This window comes from Pezoporus wallicus, unplaced genomic scaffold, assembly GCF_028554395.1.
Source record: "Pezoporus wallicus isolate ANWC-B61680 ecotype Strahan unplaced genomic scaffold, APGP_CSIRO_Pwel_v1 contig_4161, whole genome shotgun sequence".
NCBI classification, from domain to species: domain Eukaryota; kingdom Metazoa; phylum Chordata; class Aves; order Psittaciformes; family Psittacidae; genus Pezoporus; species Pezoporus wallicus.
Window position 1 is genome coordinate 2,804,471 of NW_026639584.1, and position 16,959 is coordinate 2,821,429.

At 41.8% G+C, this 16,959-nt stretch overlaps 1 protein-coding gene across 6 annotated transcripts in view; it reads right to left on the reverse strand.

Moving 5' to 3' along the window:
• The window catches only part of TENM2 (teneurin transmembrane protein 2), a 679,035-nt gene that overhangs the window by 53,219 nt on the left and 608,857 nt on the right, over positions 1 to 16,959 (reverse strand). For all 6 annotated transcript variants that reach the window (XM_057415147.1, XM_057415146.1, XM_057415150.1 and 3 more), the window contains one exon: positions 1,191 to 1,337. In XM_057415147.1, the coding sequence (XP_057271130.1) occupies positions 1,191 to 1,337 (147 nt within the window). The remainder of the gene's footprint in view (positions 1 to 1,190; positions 1,338 to 16,959) is intronic.

Below are 16,959 nucleotides of genomic sequence, written 5' to 3' on the forward strand. Positions count from 1 at the left end.
AGATGTGGTTATTATCATGCGATCAAACCCAAATATACCTGTTCCTCAGTTTGGGACTTATGAACAATTTCCACACCCTAAAATCTTCCATAGAATTAAAGCACTAACCTTAATGGCAATTTTACTCTTGAAGCAGCCATTCAAATAAGCCAAATATTTCCTTGCAGTTTTAGGAAATACCACAGAACATACACCACGGAAAGCTTTGCAAAATGAGATATGCTACAGCTGTTTTTGACAGTAAGCAGAGCCTTACCTCATGTGACTGCTCAGCTCACCTCGCTCAGCCCTTCAAAGTCTGGCACATGAACATGACAGCAAGTACAGCCACATACACAGGCTGTGTACACGACAGCGTGACCCTGGCCTCCAGCACAGAGCAGGAAAAGCACTGCTAAATGTCTGGGCCAGCCAGCCACGATGCCTGTGCACACCAGCAGCTGCCTTGCCGTTCACCTGCGCCCACAGCCACAGGAAAAGCTCTGTCCGGGCTCAGTGGGTTGGGGTGGGACTGCGCCTGCCCATGCGCTCCTGACCTGTGCTGTGGGTCATCACATCCCTGCAGGTCATCACGTCCCTGCAGGTCACCATGACCCTGCAGGTCATCACATCCCTGCAGGTCACCACGTCCCTGCAGGTCATCACATCCCTGCAGGTCACCACGTCCCTGCAGGTCATCACGTCCCTGCAGGTCACCATGTCCCTGCAGGTCACCACGTCCCTGCGGGTCACCACGTCCCTGTGGGTCACCATGTCCCTGTGGGTCACCACATCCCTGCGGGTCACCACGTCCCTGCGGGTCACCATGTCCCTGTGGGTCACCATGTCCCTGCGGGTCACCATGTCCCTGCACAAGGCCACAGCTCACTTGGTCTCATTTGTTTCAAAAGAAATGTAACAACCAGTTTCACCTGAACATGAGCAAGAACTTCGTTCCGTTGAGGGTGGCAGAGCCCTCTCTGGAGACATCCCAAACCCACCTGGACACGTTCCTGTGTGCCCTGCTCTGGGTGCCCTGCCCTGGCAGGGGTTGCACTGGGTGATCTCCAGAGGGCCCTTCAGCCCCGGTGACGGTGTGAGCAGCACTTGACAGCAACAACAGCCCAGGTCCTTCTGAAAGGAAATGACTCGCGAGGGCAGCGGTGGAACGCGCCGCTGCGTGGGGACCGGGGCCGCAGGGCTGTGCTCACCTCCCTCGTTGTCCTTGCTGTCCGCGCAGGCCGTCTCCATCGCGACGTTGCAGCCGGGCCCCCTCCATCCAGGCTGGCAGACGCACTGCCAGCTGTTCTGGCCCAGCGTGCACCTCCCATTGCCGTTGCACAGGTCGGGGCACCCATCTGGTTGAAGAAATGGAGAAGGTGAGGACAAGGCCCCGGTGCACGCTGCCGCTCAGACCGGTCACAACATCACTGTGCACACAAAAGAGCTGGTTCTGTTGGCGGGACAAGCACTCGCCTGGCCCAGAGCCATAGAATACCTCAGAGCAATGGGGGTTTGACTCAAGCCAGAAGGCAGGAGCACTCCTGCCATCAGACCTAACGTGTACCCTGGGGACCCAGTAAAGGTTAAGACCTTGCGTTGGTAGAAATTACAGTCTGCTGACAGAAGATCACAGCCTCTTATTTTTCCCAATGTACGTGTGTGGATACACGTACGTGAGGGAGAACGTCTTCTTCAACAAGCCTGTCAATGTTCAGAGTGCCTTTTGTATTGTGCAGTGCAGAATTCTCCAGAGCTTCCCTAAACACAGTTTAAATAAATAGCTATAAAAGTATTTTTAGCAGCCATCTAAAAAGACCTACTTATTTTACACTAAGTGTACTCATGACAACATTCCATGCTTTCCAAAAGGCACGTTGAAGAGAGATCCCCCAAAAGATGCCTGTTCTGAATTGACTATGGATATCACATGACATTGTATAGCATGAGCTGAATTAAAATCAAAAATATTCATTAGCTAAGGTGCTTATATGTTCTACCAGAATGTCCATAGGTAACAGAATACTTTGACTGCTTTTTCCTGAAACTAAGTCTCTTACTGACTATTCACTATAAAAAAAAGGGTAAGAAAACCAATTTCCAGCCTTCATATCTACAATCAAATGCGTCAACACCCAATCCACACAAGCATGTCTGTTTGTCTGAGGTGATAGAAGGTTTATGACTCCTGCAGCAGACCTCTCATCACACCTTTTCATGTTGCCTTACTGACAATAGATGTTGGGTCCCAGTCATTCAAAGACTCCCTTGTTTGGGTCGGAAGTAGATAATCCTGCCATCTCTACCACCACCAGAGGACATGGAATAATAAATCTCACTGCTGATGGTTTTGGGCAGAAAATTAATCTCCAAACAGCTCAGACAGCTTCATGCTCTCTCATATTCCCCTGCACCAGCAGTGATGAGTCACTGTTGGCATCAAGGTCTGCAGGGACCTGCTGCAGCCCTCTCAGGTCTCATTGACTGGCTGGGTTAGTCCTTTGCATTTGCCACCATAATCCCAAGGGGTGACTATTAAGTAAGCACTCCACTTCCCCAGGCATTTTAAGAGTACCAAAGAGCTAATGGGCACCCCACCAGAGTGTGGATACTCTTTGCAGCAGCTGTGAAGGAGGAAATATCCTGAAATCAAATACATCTGTTTTGTTAGAGCAGCACCACTTCAGATGTGCATCACTGGAGAAAGACTAAGATGACAGTTGCCTTTGTGCCCCTTTGCCTCCGCAGGTGACCGGGAACAGGAGCAACTGTCAAACCAGCACAGCTTTCCTAGCAGTGCTACAGGTTGAGCAGCCTTCCAGAGATCACCAGATTGTCTCTGTGTTTCCTCAAACCTGTTCAGAAAGCCACAGCTCTGAGTTTGTGTCTTTCTGCTCCTCCCAGCTGCCTTTGCTGTAGCCAGGTGATGGAGGGAAGCTCCTCCTATCCCGTACTGGTTTTCACACTGCTTCAAGAGTTTGTGTGGGAGCAGTGAGCTGCCTTGTATCCCTGGTACTCACACGACTCTATCATACTATGTAAGGATCTGCTTTTACTTTTCCTCACTGCATTGTTACCTGAGACATTTATAGTGATTAAGGAGTCTACAGCCACATTAATTTTTGATATGATTAGGAAAGTTTCTCATATTCCTTAAAAAAAACCAAAAATAAACGAATGTTGGGCCTGATGAAGGTGCTGGGCTGAGACCTCTGAGACCCCAGCTGTCCCACAGAAAAGGCTCTTTATTCATAACAGCAACCAAAGTTCCTGTGCATGCTCCTACCCAGGTGCCGGATACTGCATCATTTCTAGCACTGGCAGAGCAGCTTCATCTCCACCAAAGCTCTGTGGAGTAAAACACCAGGCCTCTGCCAGACCATTCAGTATATTTTACGCAGAAAGCTATCAGCAGCTAAAAACAAGTCCTAGAAATTTTATTTCAGGGCTTTTGCACATAAAAAAAATACAGCCCCCTTTCACTTAACTGTAAGGTTACTTTGGCATTACATAGCTTAGCTATAAAAAAATTGCACTTATTTTGCAGCACAGGTAATATATTTTCAAGGCATTTTTTCCTCTCTTTCATTTGTCAGGTTGTTTGAATGACCAGAATAATAATGTTTGAGAGGAGGCATCATACTGTAGGACAAATTATTTGTTTTAAATGAAAACCAAAGAGTAACTGTGAATATACACACAGGATGAGGCACCGAGGAGAATTAAATCACTGAAGCAGTTTGCTTTGCATCATATGAGCAAGATGAAAACATGAACAGTGGGGAGCTAGCAGAAGCTCTGAAAGTTTTACGTGCAGCTGGGACATGACTTTGCGTTTAGTCTAAAGAGAGAAGCAAGCATCACTGGGTTAGACATGGTGTTGCTAGGTAACACTATGCTACCTTTATGGTGTCTGTTTAAACTCTGGCCTTCCAAAGACAGACTTGGTGCTTCAGTAACACAAATATCAGAAGGAAGGGTTAAAAACCAGCAGCTGACTATAATAAGATCCAAGTACTTTGACAATAATGTCTCCCTTAAAAGATCTGTTAACTGAATGCTGTATTAATTTTCAAAAGAGTTCTAAGTAATGGACAACTCTTTAGACATCTGGCATGGTTACGTGTGTTCCCATATATGCATGTGTGCATATATGCATTTCTGTTTATAACTTTGTTTCTTCAAGCAAATATTTACATAGTATTATAGTTTGTTAGACCAAAACTTGCTCTAACAGCCTGTTGACGTATTGGCAGCTCTGCTGACAACAGAGCTCCACTATGATCTATTAATAACAAGTTTTCTTCTAAAAAGAGTTTATATTTGGGCAGTGCACTGAATAGCACACTCGATTTAAATCTTTCTATATGTGCATGTGCGCAGTGATTAGTACTGATGAACATTCTGGTCACACACAGCACCTGCATGTGGCTAATGGGTCTCGATACCCTCCAGCAGGTTTTGACACTGGGCAAGGTCACAAAATGTCTAACTGAGGAGCCTCCAGAGCCTCAGGAAGTGCTTGGTTCTCCCAGCTGGACATACAATACAGTCTTTGCTGGACATGCACACTGTACGAAGCATATCCTAACACCAAGTGCTCTGTTCCAGCTTGCTTTCATGCTGCACTCCCAGCTCACACAGAACACTGCATTGCCTCCTGGCTGTCTTATGAATTCACTCACAGAACAAGGCAGTTAGAGAGAAGGGCTATCAACATCTAACCTTAAGAAATAATCTGCCATAGTATGAAGCTCTCAGTCATGGCACAGAAAAGAGCCCTTCGTGCTAAGCAGACAGGTTGCTATTCCTGGTGTGTAGAGAAATTCTACTCATCTTTTCTATTATTGTATACTTAATGGAAAAATGTCAAAAAGCTAGGTAAAAAAAAAAAAAAAGAAGAAAGTGCTTGTTTAAAGTGCTAGATTGACACTACTGCAACCTGTGACTTGCCTGGGGGACTGCTAACTGAAGCTTTAAAACAGGGACATACCTATTTACAAGTAAAACAGCACTTACATTTCTTCAGCTTATCCATTCCCATGCACATATGGTGACAGAGAGAGGAGCTTTGGTGATACATAGCACAAAGCTCCTGATAACAACATGTGAAGACTATGGCTTAAGGAAAAGTGTGGTAACTTTGCCATAAAATAGTTGAATTCCTTTGTCTAGGAATCAATTAGATTTCTGTCTCTTGACTGTGCCTATTACCAAGAGGAACAGGATCTACCAAGGATGGTAAGTAAATAATGTATTATCAGAAAAATAGGACACTACTTACCAAAGCACTATGAAAAATGAGAACATGTCAATAGGATGAGGAATATTTAGTCAACTACAACTCTATGTTTACAGTTACTACATTGATCCTTTTTCACATTCTCGGTATCAATGGAGAAAAAGGATCAAAAAGGATGGAGACCTTTGCTTAGACAAATTAGGAAAAGAAAGCTCCTGTATGGAAGCACTTAGATTTTGTTACTTGTTTGTAGCTCCACAATGCCACAGTCCATGAGAGGACTAGAAGATGCTATAACAATACAAATTAAAGTGTTTCTCATAGCCACAACAGAAAAACAAATAGTGAATCTAGAAAACAACCACCACTGCCGTAGTCAGGGCCACAGGGATGCTCAGGGGTCTGGAGCATCTCCCTTATGAGGAGAGATTGCGGGAGCTGGGCCTGTTCAGTCCACAGAAGAGCAGACAGAGGGGATTCCATCAGTGCAGATCAGTGTCTCAGAGGCAGGTGCCAGGAGGATGGTGCCAGCCCCTTTTCAGTGGTGCTCAGTGCCAGGATGAGGAGCAATGGCCGTGAACTAAGCCACAACCAGTTTCACCTCAACATGAGCAAGAACTTCTTTACATTGCAGGTGGCAGAGCCCTGGCACAGGCTGCCCAGGGGCGTTGTGGAGTCTCCCTCCCTGGAGACATCCCAAACCCACCTGGACACGTTCCTGTGTGCCCTGCTCTGGGTGTCCTGTCCTGGCAGGGGTTGCACTGGGTGATCTCCAGAGGTCTGGATATATTTATGAGAGAATACTCATAGGTTTCATCTACAGTAAAACTATTCTGAGGCTAAATATGAGGTGATTGATTGATTCATTTTTTGACTCAGCAAATAAATTTCTAGAAGGTAGACAGTACCTCATAGACTCTATCCACTTTGGGGTAAATTTTACATGGAGTTTCTTTTCACTGTACCTTTTTAGTACCTTGTACTGAAAATTGTACCTTCAATTTCATTTTTACCTGTCATTCAATTTCAAATTTGAAAAATTCAAATCAAATTTAATTTTCAAATTTGAATTTTTACCTTTCATTCAATTTCATTGTACCTTTTCATTGTTTCCTTTTCAGTACCTTTTCCATTGGTACTCAGAAGCTCCAGGTATATAAATACATGTGCACCCAGCTACTGAGGCATATATAGATTTTCCTTTGCATAAACTACTTTAAAACCCCAAAATAAACATTTCAAGTAAATCAAAATATAAAGACTGTCTGAATAATTTGTAGTTTCAGTCTAAACCTCAATAATCATCAGAACTTCCACGTATGCTGGGGTAAATCATTCCAGAAAATGAAGGAAGGGAAAGGGCAGACAGGGAAGGAGAAATTAGAGAAATCTTCTTCTTTTTAATGCTTTCAATCTTTGAAGGAATAGGTAGCCTCTCTGTACAATTAAAGTAAAAAAGTTAATAGGAGATATGGAGGAAAGAAAAAGTAGAATCACTCTAGGTGATATGTTATAACCACTTAGAGAAATGGACAGTGTTTTTAGCCTTTACTCAGTTTGTACATGGAAACCCAGACATAAATCAAGAGGTTACACCTGCTGCATCCTTCTGATCCAAAGCTGCACCGTATGTGTAGTGCAGCTGTAGTCTGGAACACACTATCTCTTGTTTGTCTTTCCAGCTAACCTCATTTCACATGTCCGTACCGAAAGCCCACTGGCAGTCAGTGAAGTCTTTCCATTGACCTGAACTGATGCTGGACCAGGTGGTCCTATGAGTAAAGATACCCAGCAGTAGAGAGTATGTATGTTGTACAGCACAGAGTTTTCTTGCTCACAAGATACATGTGAGTTTCAAGGGCAACATTTAAATTACATTTAAATCACATTTAAATCCTATTCTCATTACAGCTGTTAACTACAGAACTGTAACAAATAAAAGTAGTCTGATGATGGTACCTACAGAATACAGAGAAATTACAGAAAAGCAGCAGTGACAATAGCCTGTTTAATTTGGATTTTAGAGGATAATCACTGTTTTCATATTTTCCATTCACTCCTTCAGTGAGTTGCTGGTATGCCTACAGCTATCTCGCAAATAATAAATGAGGTACATGGAACGAGGTACCTAGCAACACTGAAAATAAAATTATGCTTTTTATTTGCTATTGTTATTTTTTAATCCTTCAATTCCAAAGCCTGCAGGGCTTAGTTAACGCCAAAGAAAGGGTATACAAATAAAATGACGCATAGTGTTATGCTAGGCACACAGGAGCTATTTTCTACAGAGTAACGTTTTGACAAAAATAAACTCTAACCAAAACCATGTAACTAAACCTATGTTAATGCAAAATAGTATGGGTTGAGAGGTGAGGCCCCTTTGAGTGCGTCTGGACAGCTCTGCATGGCCAGAGAGCCACGCAGAAGCACTAGCTCAGGTCTTCAAAGCAGGAGAGTCACAGAAATTGAAAATGGTCAAGAGTGAACCAGACCTTTCAGTGCAGCACAAACCTGGTGTCACTGCTCAAGTACCACAGCGGCGCAGCTGGCGTTTCAGAGCGCACGCACACAGAGGGGAAGCTTTGTGGCACTGAAGCATTTCTCACCAAGATGCTGTGACTGGCTTCCTTGCTGCTGCTTTTTTTTACCTTTTTATATTCTAGAGAAAACATGTTTCAAAATTACCCAACACCCCCCATATTTCTTTAAGATAGATATCGAACAAAGGAATGTATGGAATAACTATTCACAGATGTGCTGGGAGAGAGGAATACATGCTGAGTTGAGAGAATGGGCCAACTAGACTTTTATTTATTGAAGAGGCTGAAAAGATGGGGAAGCTGAGAACTGAAAACTCCTGAATCCCTCCACTCAAATACTTTCTGTGGAGGCAGACAACTACAAATGTTAAGTAAGGCTTCTTAAATTGCCTGGGATACGTATGTCATAACAGAATTTCTTTCTAAATTCTGTCTGCTACGTATCTATGCAATTTCTGTCTTTCACATGTAAAGGTAAGAACTCGGAGAACATCAGCTTTCCCAAAGAAATAGAAAAATGTGGGAACACCATGTGTGACTGTTCAGAAGAAGAGAAGTAAACCTCACACAAAGGGGATCTGCTGGTATTAAAAAGGGAGTCTCAAGAGAAGTCATCACTTGCATCTTTCCGAAGAACAAGAACTATAGAAAAAATACAGAAAAACACCCTCAAAACCCCCGAAACAGGGAGGAAAGCTCACATTGCAATATAGGTCACAAAAGTCTGAGACTGAATAAAGCCCCCACGGGTGTCAGAGCATCTCGCCTTGTTGACAAGGGATTGTTCCCAGCAGTACATTCCACTCTATCCAACTTCATTTTAAGTGACTTAAGCAGATGGGCTCCCATTACTTTCTTAGGGGGAGACACCCTTGAGGTTTCCCTCTTGTGCACAACCAATAGAATTCTCTAACTACCAGCAGCTTTTGGTGTTACACCCACCACCACCGCTCCCCCCACCTTCAAGCTGCCAGCAGCTGAGCAGGGAAGAGAGGGTGAGTTTGTGCTACCCTATCCTGAGACTTGAGGAAACCAAACAGATTAATAGTCAAAAAATCCATGACTGCTCAGAAGGTTGAGCATACACAAAAAGATTCAGCTGAGCCCAGTTGGGCTATTTATGTATATAAGAAAGACAGATTCAAGAAGGCTGTTCAGCCTGGAGAAGAGAAGCTGTGTGGAGACCTCAGAGCAGCTTCCAGTGTCTGAAGGCGGCTAAAAGGATGCTGGAGAGGGACTCTTCATTAGGGACTGCAGCGATAGGACAAGGGGTGGTGGGTTCAAACTGAAACGGGGGTAGCTCAGGTTAGTGATAAGGAAGGAGCTCTTCCCTGTGAGGGTGCTGAGGCGCTGGCACAGGGTGCCCAGAGAAGCTGTGGCTGCCCCATCCCTGGCAGTGTTCAAGGCCAGGTTGGACACAGGGGCTTGGAGCAAGCTGCTCTAGAGGAAGGGGTCCCTGCCCATGGCAGGGAGTTGGAACTGGATGATCTTAAGGTGCTTTCCAACCCAAACCAGTCTGGGATTCTACGATTCTATGAAGGAAGGAAGACTGCATTTATGGCAAGGTTTTTTTGATGGGGGTTGGAACTAGAAGTAGGGCTAAGACCTTCAAAGTCCCTTCCAACCCAAACCATTCTATGATTCTTTGAAGTTTAGTCATACGACTGGGAAGCTTCTGCAATGCTGAAAGACCAAGTGTTCTGCTGCAGCCAGGAGGCCAGATCTATTCCTGCAGATGTGGGATGTTCATGATATCTTGCCACCACACAACCCCACATCACTCACCAACTGCAGTGGGTGGCCAGGGGTAAGGGATGGTCTGAGCATGGTGTGCAGGCAGCATGCTAACTGCATACTGCTAACCTTAACATGGAAACACATCATATCCTTCACAGAAACCTACTCTGTGCACAACAGCTTAGTCAGTGATCAGGCAGTGAGTTTCAGATGTGTACCAGCATTAGCAAAGTAGTTACATAAAACACATGGACAGAAGACGTTGCTGCAGCCCAGCATAGCTATGCAGTTTCTTCTACAGGCTGAGCAGATTATTTGCTGAGATTCTGAGCACAAGCTAAAATTTGACCCTAGCAGCACATTCAAGTCACGCAGTGTATTTTCAAACAAGACTCTCATTCAACTCCTATTCATATGCCCAATAAAAAGGTACATAAAAGATGCAGTAAAATTTGTGTTTAAGATAGCTGGCTCTTTCAAATTAATCTTACTGTAACAAAATCCATTTAGAATATAATTCTGGGTAAAAATGCATTCATAAAACCAGTACCATAACCATAATCTTTTACTGTATTAATGTTTCTGATATCGGATACAGGGACTGGCACCATCCTTTGTAATATGTAATATCATTTCTGAGAAAGAAGCCTTCTCAAGTTGGATTTATCTCTAAAATAACATCTCTATAAATAGTTTCGTAGCAGGGTAATAATAAAGTGACCTATCAGACAGGATGTGCGAATTCAGTCAATCGAAGAGTAACAAGCAAAACATTGACCTCATATTTAAAATAATATACAACATAGATACAAAGTAACAACTCAAATTCCTACATTAATCACAGTGTTATGGCAGGCAGTTTTAGTCATTCATTCATAAAAATTAGGCTTCACACAGTTAATTGCTCCCCAACCTCCCTGCACACAATGCAATTTGCTTTATTGCCATTTGAAATGTGTGGCAGTCACAGCTTTTCAAAAACACACATCTGAAGGTTTCTGAATAAATGTCTTGGTAAAGTGCTGGTATACTTTTAGATACACTTGTTAACTAAAAAGATTCAAGAATCCCATATATGCTGACACACAGAATTGTGTCACATTTCTATACTCCTTACCCACTCTACCCTCTCCATGTCATAGGGAGAGACAAACAGGAAAAAATACAAAAACCTCTTATGTTAAGTGATATCTGTACCTGGCAAAAGGATATTTGATATTGTGCTGTCAAATCCTAGACACTAGATTGATTTCAAATGCTCAGTTTCATTTGGCTAACAGAAATTTATAAAATTCAACATAAGGAACCCAATTTTTCCTTGTTTCAGATAGAAAACAACGCAACACCCTAGTTTGACTTTTATTAACAGCTAGGATGATTTATGAACTCAGAACCATACCCAGCTTACTGAAGTACCTGTAGTATTCTATTCTAACTTTGGAGGAAAGCATGAAGTCAGGTGATTTTAAAGCTATTTCTGGCTTCATGTTCCTTTATGTAGTTTTCATACAGAGCCGAGATACCAGAGGATGCTGCTACTCTATTCCGTGCTTCCAGAATGGCTGATGGAGATGGCATGGGGCCATGCTTATCCAAAGTTGAACACAATGTAATGATATTGTGAATGCAGTGTATAAAATGAGAAGTAAGCCCAACCCTTCACCTGCTCAGATCTGAACTCCTTAAATCCTTTTTTACATGCAGATGCCACAAAGGTAGGCCCAAATTCCATAGATTTACAATCTAAGACTGATATAAAAAGTACAAGATCAGGCTTGAAAAGGGCAGAATTGCTTGTTGCCACAAAGCCTTTGTCTGGCAGTATAGAGTATTCCCAGATCTCTTGTTGGACTGAAAACCCTCCAGTGAGGCAGATGTTCTTTTTCCCTATAAATGCCCTGATGGGTCAGCAGAGAAGACTACACTGTCACTGGCTAGCTTGTCTCCAGACACAAATGCCACCCAGCGCTTTTTATTCTACTTTAAATTTTCAAGGAAAAACACAATCACTGGCTTTACTGCTCAGAAGGTATTTCTGAGCAACATTATTTGTTACAACAAAGTTTCAGTGCAGAGGCAGAGAAGGTCAACACCAAGTCAAGTCAAATCAGACATTTTCTGTTAAGTTCAGTGTATAGATACAGTAAATATAACTGCATTTATGTAGAGCTAAACCTACCCTGCCAACAAGGTATTTGTAATTAAGCGTTGTCTTCCACTGTGTTTGCACATTCACATCAACATCTAGGTCTCTCAATTAGATATGGAAACAATAAAGTTGTTTCTAGCATTCTGGAAATGATGGCCTAACACAGAATGATCATATGGGAACCCAGGTCTCCACAGGAGCATCACCCACACAGAAACAGGGATAACAACCCAACCGCTAACAGGTATGCCGTGCAGAACACAAAAGCTGACACTACAGACAAGGCCTTGGCATTAGCCTTGTCAAACACAAGGTATACTAAAAATCCTGCAAACTCATCTGTCTGAGAAAAACTGACACACTGTAATGTAAAATTAACTGTTAAATCTGAAGTGCCTAGACCTCTTGGGATCACGTCCTCCTTCACTGCCCAGACCGGTTTTTCATGCTTCTCACCTGAGGGCCAGGACACAAGCTGGTCCACACCGGCAAAATTCAGCCAAATTCAACAGAACTACATGGGTTTCAATCAGCTTCAAGGTTCATGGCACTTTGCTGTACCTGAGCCTTTCATATAATAGTTAAATTAACATTGTGGTTGTTCTTCAGAAAAGCATGGGTTTTCACTGGTTTCTATGCATTAAGCGACTACCACGCATGGTGAAACCCCCTGGATTACAAACTGCTGCTGGTAGTTTTACAGCCCTTCCTGCCTCTTATAAGGGTCATGGCTGACTAGCCCTTCTGTCTGAAAGGCAGTGAATAACTTGGAAACAGAATGCTCCTTTCAGGCAGGTGCCTGACCATTCCACAGAGAAGCAACCCTTGGATGTACCCATTCTAGCCAAATATCACTAACAACAAGTTTTTAATTTCCAAATGTTTTTATAAAGTCCTACTAAAACTAAACTAATATCCCACATCTAAAGCAGTTTGGGATTCTGGGGGAAGACACTCACACTCCTCACTTCAGTCACTGACTTCAGAATACCTTTATTCTCAAATCCTCCACACAGGGCATACAAGAGGAATTAATTCTTTCACCCTGTAAGTAAGAACTTACATATATATATATAAATAAAAATCACCTATTACCCACTTCTGCTCTAAATACAAACTGCATTTCTTTGACGATAACTCCTTTAATACATAAATACCTTTACAAAACAGAGTTAAGTCAACCAAAATGCCCTACTAAACTAAGCCAGCATTTACAGTGACCAAACTGCTTCCCTTACACTAGTACTACTTAACAGTTGTTTACACCAGCATTTATAATCCTGTCCACATTCAGGGCTGTGAGGAAATGGGATGTGTGCCCACACACATACATGCACAAGTAGGGCAGTGTAGTGAGAACAAGCAGATGTTACACACTACTCATGTTGCTCAATAAACTATAGAGGATACCTAGCTAGGGCACTGAGTGGTAAGTAACAGCCTACCCAAGGTGCAATACAGAGGACTGTAGGAAGTCTGCCCCAAAAACTATGGGCCCAAGTCTAATATCTGACCTCATAACTACCCCTGCTTTGAGGAAGAGGCTGCACTAGATGACCCCCTGACATCCCTTTCAAAGACAATTATCTGCAATCCCTTTAGTTTTAGAGCTGTATAATTCATACTCCTCAGGGCAGGGAATCCCAGTTTTCTCCTGTATCATCAAAATATAATTACTTGCTGTTCATCAGATATTAATGCCTGCACAGAATTTATAGTTTAGCAATTACATTTCAGGTATGCAAATGCAGATCCTGTATAAATGTGCAGGTTATCCCTAGCAGAAGAATAAATATGAGCCTTAACTTTTAAGTTCTCATTTTCCTCCCTTACCGTGTAACAGATTAATACGTTCTATGAGCATCTATCCCTTAAATATGGTACAGAACTTTGGAATCCCTTCAGGATGAAAAGTACTATATAGACAGATGTATTTTGCAGCTGTTCTTTTAAAGTATTAATTACATGTATTCAAATAAATGGCTGCACACTGTAGGGTTTCAGACTACGGAGTCCAAACATTTCAGCGGTTCCAAAGGAAAATCAAAAGAAAGCACAGAAGAAAATCAAGAAGTTTTTAAGAAGCACTGTGGGGTAGTTTGGAATGAAAAAAGCCTTGATAACATACACTAAATGCTGCTTGAACCCCTTCTGGTTTGCAGGAATACTAAAACTTGTGACACTAAAACATGGTTAGAAGTGACAAAAAATAATGGACATTTGAACATTAGCATAAATATATCTCATATATATTAAAGCTAGAATTTATGGACTTTAAATAGGTACCAATGTAAAGGATGAAATACTGCCCACGACATAGCAGCAGTATTCTGCCACATAGGCAATGCATGTAAAAGAAATTAAAATACATAAACAATGCATTCTGAGCTCTGTATTTGCGTATGCTGGGGTGTTTGGCAGTTGTAGGATAGAAGATGAAAATTTCACTACATAAAATACATTTTATAAATAAGCCTTTAATTCTAAAGTGCTCTGCATCCATTCTGCGTCTCTTTTCAATATACATAAGCCTCATGTATATCATGCAATTTTCCAACTTTGTATCTACCAGCTGCACAAATAACTAATAAAAGCTACAGAAATAATAAAGTTGTTTTCACAAATGAACTGTTTTCAACCCTGCATGCTCAGACAAAGCACAGGCAGCTCTCTTTTTGTTCCTTCTTTTTCTGCCTAAGTGGTGAAGGAACAAAACTCATAATCCTCCAAACACAGCCAGTTGCCTTGATATTTAAATTCTAAATAAATCTGGGGAACTGATTTTGATGTACTAGGGAGGTAACCTTCACCATTTCACCCCCGAGAAAGGCAAGAGGTTTTAACGTGCTCTTGGAAGAAATCTGAAAGAGGGAGGACTCTTTAAGCTCTGCTTGCTTTACATTAAAAATATTCACTATCATTCAAGTGACAGCTCTGCTCCTGGCCTCGCCTCACTACACATGGCCTTACTTCTCTGAAAGAAAGACTTCAGTTGTTCTGCTTATAGACAGAGTATTTCTTTTCCATTCCACTGAAGCCATCAGAAGGACCAACTAGGTTTTGACTTGGTTGCCTTGCATCTGTATTTGGCAGTTTAAGCCATGCTGAGACAGAAAGGATGTTATTACTTCGAGTGGGACTGTTTGCTGGGAGCACTTCCCTCGGGAAGAGAAATGTGATTCCTAAGTGAGTTGAAGATGTAGACAAGAAATCTGGAGATTGCTCTGCCTTGAGTGAGAGGATTCTATGATCCTTCACTGCCTGCTTCATGTAGGTGAAAAGGGGCACAACTATGGATTGTCATATTTGGCTTAGTTTAAAATAAAACAGACTTAGCACTATTAGTAACAAACACCAGTCAAAAGGAATTTCCAACAACAAACTAAAACCAACCCAAAACCAGACACTACCCCCTCCCCCCCAGAACGAAAACAATCAAACACCACTTCCTGCCTTTAGCTTTTCTGTTCTCTATCAAGGTTATTAGTTGTCTTAGAAAAGTTCAAAGGAAAATTTGCAGAAGGTGAGAGCACTCTGCAGACCAGCATTCGCCTCAGTGCTCAAATGAAATGATAGCTTGGGTTACCATACTCTGCCCATTGCCCATAATTTCAATGGGGTATAGTATAATTTTTCATAGACATAGTTGAACTGTTACAACATTCCAAAGAACATGCTAGAAACACACATTAATTAGTCTTTCCTTTAGACAGTAATGGTTTGAACAAGGCTGGGAAACCAAGCAGTATATAGCAGCCTTTTCCCACTGCATAGCAGTGTTTCACCACTTCAGAGAAGTACTGTCCTGACTCACACTGCAAGAGGAAATCCACAGCCCCCAACTCGAGATTCCTTGCCTAGTTAACAAAGGGACACTTTGCAACCTCAGGTCTCTCACCTGAGGACTGATGCCATTTGACTCTACTAGGTTCAGGAGATCTCCACAGGTCTTAATCAAGCAAAATGAACTTTGGAGCAGCTTTAGGTTTCAGAGTAAATACATATGTGAGAATATGTTTAATCAGGCATAGCACATATCCAATTTGCTATAACAACTTCTGTAAGTGGTTAGGAAGTTTTTGCAGAAAATCCTTTTTAACTGGGTTTCACTCACTAGAAAAACTATCTGCAGTTTAATGCCATAGCCCTTCTCCTCACGGTACAACTCAGTAAACTTCAGACTCCTCAAGTGCATTTCCCAGCTTGCATACCTGATCCTCATTTTGAATGAAACAGCTTACTAATCTTAGTTATTTCTTCAGCTGGAATGAAGTTACCTGATTTAAGTCAGTAGCCGTAGCCCTGTGAAAGTTTGTATTTAATAAAACTGTAATTTTTTTGTCACAGGACAAAAACCAGAAGCAAGACTGAAAAGAGCAGACATCTTCATTTTGCTGCCGTTACCTCACATTTGAATGACATCTCTCCTCACATTTTGTAACATCTTCATCTAAAGCAATAAAATGTGTAAGATAAAAGAAATAATTAAGATCCAGGGGCATATTCTGCAAATAACTTTTGAGAAAGCTCCCATTTGATATCGATTGGAACATCCACCTTAAGAAATCAGGTTCGTTATATACATCTTGCTGGAAATTGTTTTCAAATACAGTATTTGTCTCAGAAATGCTGACAAAAATCCTTAGTGTGGTAGGGGAAACTGTAACTATAAAGGCTGAATAAAGAGGCACAGTCTGAAATGGGAGGCAAATATGTTAAATTACCCCAATTCTGCTGAATAAATACTTCCCTTTTCAAAGTATCTCATATTTAAAACTTTCCATGCAGTAACACTTTTAAATTAGGTACTAGGGATATTAGGAATTTCATGCTAACTAGAAATATACATACTGGTCAAGGAAGACAGACTCACTGAATTCTGTGTATGGGAGATGGAAAACTTAAAGGAAATAATTTGGTTTTAACAACATTTAATGTGAAATGAAAATATTTTAACAACATTTTATGTGAAATGAAAATATTAACAACTTCAGGAGAGACTTCAGTGTATCCATAGAGGTTGCTGAGTGATTTTTAATGTAATTAAGTATTTATTTAAAGTATTATGAACTACTGCTTTAAATTACAGGGTAGGGAGGGGCTGAGCAATTTTCATTCACTTTTTTCTTCGACCTATACGCAAACAAAATTGTTACAGAGCATATAAAAATAGATTCCAATGGGAAAGTATCAAACTGACAACATTTACAGGCCCCTCTGGATCTGAATTAAGGAAAGCTGCAACTGCAAGATAATGCTTAGGCTTCTATATAGATTTTTACATTTTGCCTTCAGCCTTCTAGTCACACACC